General features: G+C 41.4%; 1 protein-coding gene across 1 annotated transcript; it reads right to left on the reverse strand.

Annotated features, from left to right (window-relative positions):
• Positions 1 to 1,196: 1,196 nt before the first annotated feature.
• Positions 1,197 to 5,020, reverse strand: LOC142213367 (cholinesterase-like). The gene is made up of 3 exons (XM_075281685.1): positions 3,582 to 5,020; positions 2,099 to 2,252; positions 1,197 to 1,217 (listed from the first exon to the last, which is right to left on the reverse strand). Exons 1-3 carry the CDS (start codon positions 5,018 to 5,020, stop codon positions 1,197 to 1,199), a joined length of 1,614 nt encoding a protein of 537 aa, XP_075137786.1.
• Positions 5,021 to 5,543: the final 523 nt, after the last annotated feature.

A 5,543-nucleotide genomic window follows, 5' to 3' on the forward strand; every position in this document is an offset into this window, starting at 1 on the left:
GTACTCTGGCCAATCAGCGCTGGCCAATGCATTCTATTAGCTTGATGAAGCAGAGTGTGCACAAGGGTTCAAGCGCACCCTCGGCTCTCCTACATCAGAGCCGAGGGTGCGCTTGAACCCTTGTGCAGACTCGGCTCTGCTACATCAGAGCCGAGGGTGCGCTTGAACCCTTGTGCACACTCTGCTTCATCAAGCTAATAGAATGCATTGGCCAGCACTGATTGGCCAGAGTATGGAATTCGGCCAATCAGCGCTGGCCAATGCATCCCTATGGGAAAAAGTTTATCTCACAAAAATCACAATTACACACCCGATAGAGCCCCAAAAAGTTATTTTTAATAACATTCCCCCCTAAATAAAGGTTATCCCTAGCTATCCCTGCCTGTACAGCTATCCCTGTCTCATAGTCACAAAGTTCACATTCTCATATGACCCGGATTTGAAATCCACTATTCGTCTAAAATGGAGGTCACCTGATTTCGGCAGCCAATGACTTTTTCCAATTTTTTTCAATGCCCCCGGTGTCGTAGTTCCTGTCCCACCTCCCCTGCACTGTTATTGGTGCAAAAAAGGCGCCAGGGAAGGTGGGAGGGGAATCGAATTTTGGCGCACTTTACCACGCGGTGTTCGATTCGATTCGAACATGGCGAACACCCTGATATCCGATCGAACATGTGTTCGATAGAACACTGTTCGCTCATCTCTAGTTAGCACTGCATTCTTGTAGCGCTGGAGTCCTGGGTTTGAATCCCACCAGGAACAAGTTCTGCAAGGAGTTTGTATGTTCTCCCAGGCTGGTCACACGATTTGAGTATTTGGGTTCGTTTTACAATAATATTGATCTAAGTGTTCACAGGCTCCATGGAAAACCCCCATATTATCACTGAGATCCTCAGAGGTGGAGTCTAAAAGCAGCACATTACATCCGTTGTAACAAGAATTGGGCCATAGATGCTGCATAGATGAGTTTTATGTACAGGATTAGACTACATAGTGTTTGTTTGTAGTCTGTTACCATAGTAATACATGGGTCTGTAAACAAATAACAGTAAGATACTTTCAGTAGAGAATATTTGCAAAGAAGACAAAACATTCATTGGAATATGTAAGATTTATTATGTACTGTGTATTATTATTCAGGGTAAGTCTCACTTCCAGTCCACTCCAATATCTTGAGTTTAGTAGCACGGGGTTCTTTAGGATTTACCTTCATGTATCTACAACCAGAAAGAGAGGAGTGTTACAATCATTATACTGAATATATTTTTTCTTTATATAATTCTTAATATGTATTACTTTACTGATGAATCCTTAGGTGTCCGACACCCAGGAACCCTGTGGATCAGTTAGTAGCATAAATTGGTAGCCAAGCCCTCTGAGCACGGCTTCAGCCCCTCAAGCCATGTGATGTCTCATGCATTGGTCATATGGCTTGATCGCAGCTTAGCCCTGCTCATGTGAATGCGCTGAGCTGCCATACCAAGCACAGCTGCTGTAGAAACGTATGGCGCTATGGTTATTTTATTTTTTTTGCAGAAGCTGCAACGTCTTTACACAGCCGATTGGCCTGGAGCCCTGTGGTTGCTGATGTATAACTGATTACTTATTCTCTCTACTGTTACAAATGAACTCTGCCAGTCCTAACCTTGGCTTACCCATTGACCACTTTTCTACCTGTCCTTCAATGCCAAGCAGTGAGGTCTCTTGACCTGCTTGGGACAGAAGTCATTGAATGGGGACGACTGTTAGAGGTTCTTTACATCGGAGTCTAAATCTTGGGGGTTGACGTGTGGAAACCAGGGGATCACTTACATGACTTAAGTGTACTCCTGAGGAAGTCAAGTCCCTTCATTGGCACAGTCAGTCCACACCAGAGTTTGTTGCTAGAAATTTCCAGAACAGTCCATGTGATCGTACTAAATAGTATTGCTCTACTATTAATAGGGTTTAGCAGAGTATCACGGCTCCTTCTCCAGAAGACTTGCCGACTTTGCGCTATAAATCTAATTTTCTATGGCAAAGGATGGCATTTGCTGTAGCTCAAGTTATTGTAAGTAAATATTATAGGAAACCATAGAATAAATATTTGCCCACCTACCATTTTGACTAGTTTGGGGTAGAAGGAATTCCAGAATTTACATTTTTCACTGTTCCACTTTTGCTTAACATCAATGCGGTCCACTTTGAGAACAGCGTAACGTTGTTTTTGCGCCAAATACTGTGGCCAAATAATTTCATCATCACTTGGATTTCTACATAGTATAAAAAAACCATGAAGAAATAAGACAGTCTTAGAAATGACTCAAAGCTGCAGACTGTTTCTGAAGCAAAGATCATGATTTAAAGGGAGTCTTTCAGATCAAAATTGAACATAAAGATACCTTGTAGGACTTGTGTAGCCCTAATGTAGCCAAGTAGAAGCTGAATCAGTCCCATGCCTTATCACTTACATTGGGACTTCCACGAGTGTCCACTTGTAAGCAAAGACCATTAGAAGGCCATTGGAGCACTAGTGCTTACTTGCAAAGGAAATTAGTGGGTAGTCTTTAGATTTGTATCTCACCACAACACTTCAATCATGTACGTAGATAATAGTTGCCTTCTACAACTCAGACCCCAGGTACATGTCCTTAGTCATGCACTGGTCCATGAAAATGAAGGGTCTATGAAACCATGTTTTCTACAGATCCTAGCAATATAATAGATGAACTGAGCCTCACTAAAAACAAGAATGGGAGCTGCTCCATAATTTGTGGCTCAGCCCTACACATGGAGCCATAGAAAGGAATTGGGTGTGTATGCTACTTGTTGGCATTGGACTGTGGGCTTGGGTTCACATGGTGCTGTTTTAATTAATATCTGCATCCTTTGTTAATTGCGTGTCAGTGGAGCAGTACATTTAGACTGAGTTCACATGGAGTTTTATGGTCAGGAATCTGCCTCCAATAGAACTCTACTAGGAGGCTTTTTTTTGGAGACTGATTTTGAGGCAGATTCCTGACCAAAAAACTCCATCTGAACTTAGGCTGAGTTCAGACGGGGTTTTTGACGCGGAGGCCGCTTCAGATTCCAGACCAAAAACCAGCAGCCGCAACTGGATGCCAGCACTCCGCTCCGGATTAGGCCCAAATGAATGGGCCTAATCGGGAGGGAGCGTCTTCAGGCGGACGTCCGAGGCTGAACCAGTCGCAGCATCCGCCTAAAGAATGAGCATGTCGCTTCAATGGGAGTCGTTTTATTGGTCAGGATTTTGAGACTGATTCCGTGTTAAGTATGTGAACTATGCCAAAGGATTTCAATGTAATGGCCATTAGCTTTCAGGTGAAATGCATAACAAAATTTAGGCATATACAACAAACGTTTTGAATATATACATCACCCAAATCTTGGTTCTGGCCTTATCTCTAACACCACCTTTGTTATGACTATAAGACACTCCTGCATTGTCAGCCTTACTTAGATATTGTTTATTGAGTGTCCCCGCCATCCAATATGATCAACAAGAGCGATAAATTAACCTGTGGTGTTATGCACATACCTCTCATAATTCTCATAAAACCAAAATATAGTCAAGAGCTTACCCTTTTCCTGCAAAATTGGCCCAAAATTTCATAAGTCTTCTACTAAATACTTGTTCTTGGCTTGAGAATTGTTGAGGTGAAATAAGTGGTTTTCCAAATAATATTGGCAATTCTGCACCATGGGCAACCCCCATCCACTCCGGAAGTCCTTCATCTGATGGACGGTGATCATATTCATAGACATAGAGGTTATTTTTAGCAATTGCAGCAAAGTTTGACACAAAAAAATTATTGTCTCTCAGTATCTGCTCCATGGCTTTACGATTCTTCTTTGTGTTTTTTTCGTCATCCCAGTCTACATAAAGTAACATCATAGATTCTACAGAGAGATCATCTCCTGGTGGGAGGTAATCTCTCAAACCTTCTATAAGTTCCTCGGTGGTGATTAGACTTTGGTTTTTAACACTAAATCCTGGTGCACCAAACACTGGAAATGGGTTTCCATCATCTTTAGTTAGTCCTATCAAAATATCAGTATTTTTGATTGAATGTTTTACTAGGTTGTGCGGGATATTGGTTAGAAAATCATTATCCAAAACTGGAGCAAAATTAACTAGAGGAGATTCTAATAGACTTTGCTTATCTACTATGTCTTTGCCATCTACTTTTTGTAAACAGGCTATAGTGGCATCTTCATCTTCTGTAGGACAGTTGAGGAGTTTGGCTAATTGTACGGACAACATCTTTGACCATTCTTGAGAATTGAATGCCCAGTTTGCTGGTGGTGCTCCACTTTGTAGAATGGCTCTTTTAAAATAAGAATGGCTTCCTGGGCTCATCACATGATACCCTACGGAGACAGCTCCGGCACTATGTCCAAAAATTGTAATGCTGTCCGGATTTCCACCAAAAGCTGCAATATTGTCATGAACCCATTGAAGAGCCAGCCTTTGGTCAAACAAACCAGCATTTCCTGGGGCTTTTGGATTTCCTGGAAGAGCTAAGAAACCAAATGCTCCAAGTCTGTAGTTCATTGACACTACGATGACTTCCTCAGAAGCTGCCAGCACACTTCCATCATACATGTCTGAAGCTGAGCTGCCAAAGAAAAAACCTCCTCCATGGATGAACACCATGACATGTGCTGGTTTAGATATGGTTTGTGGAACCCATACATTCAGATTCAGACAGTCCTCACTCATTTCATTTTTGACATTCCACTTATCTGAATCGGTGATTTTTGCATAGCTATTGTCTTTACTCTGGTAACAAGAGTTTCCATAGGTGGTGGCTTTGTAAACTCCATGCCATGGTGCCCGGGGTTCTGGTTTTTGGAACCGTCTTTCTCCTGTTGGTGCTTCTCCATATGGAATTCCTAGATAGGCTGTGACAGTACGAGACATCACAGACTGTTTTATTCCACTCACTTTCCCCTGCCTTGTTTCTACAATTGTGTCATCTTCGGCCGTAATATATACAGTAAGTATAGTTAGTATCATGAAACAGGTTTTGTTGGTACAGAACCTCATCTTTGTGCTCCACATCTGCAGTTTTGAAAAAAACAAAAACAAAAAAAACCAATACATTAATCTTTATTACATTTTATGAGCAATATTCCTTTTTGATACATATAAATAATTTCTTCCAACTTTACTTGGCTGCTTCAATTTTTATTAAATATAGGAGCCCAGGCAGGTGGTGAATCTTCTCATTGGAGAGGTGCTGCTGTTTCACGGAGATTTTTTGTTCCGGGGTATACAAGCAGGATACCCTGCAGTCAGTTTGCCAAGTGGGAATACTTTTAATAAAAAATGACTGTGCAAAGCAGATAATGCTGTGCAAAAATAAAATTATATATTATATAATCATAATTTGCGAAGATATATTTGCTCAATATGTTACTCACTAGAGATGAGCGAGAAGTACTCGATCGAGTAGGTGTTCGATCGAATACTACGGTATTCAAAATACTCATACTCGATCGAATACTACTAGCTGTAGTAATACTACTAACTGTAAAAG

The sequence above is a fragment of the Leptodactylus fuscus genome, chromosome 7 (genome assembly GCF_031893055.1).
Source record: "Leptodactylus fuscus isolate aLepFus1 chromosome 7, aLepFus1.hap2, whole genome shotgun sequence".
Classification (NCBI taxonomy): Eukaryota; Metazoa; Chordata; class Amphibia; order Anura; family Leptodactylidae; genus Leptodactylus; species Leptodactylus fuscus.

Coding starts and splice junctions, on each gene's coding strand:
- LOC142213367 (XM_075281685.1), bottom strand. CDS start 5,020: ATGATACTAACTATACTTACTGTATATATTACGGCCGAAGATGACACA. Junction 2,253..3,581: donor GCCAATTTTGCAGGAAAAGG/GTAAGCTCTTGA, acceptor TATACTATGTAG/AAATCCAAGTGATGATGAAA. Junction 1,218..2,098: donor ACCCCAAACTAGTCAAAATG/GTAGGTGGGCAA, acceptor TTCTGGTTGTAG/ATACATGAAGGTAAATCCTA.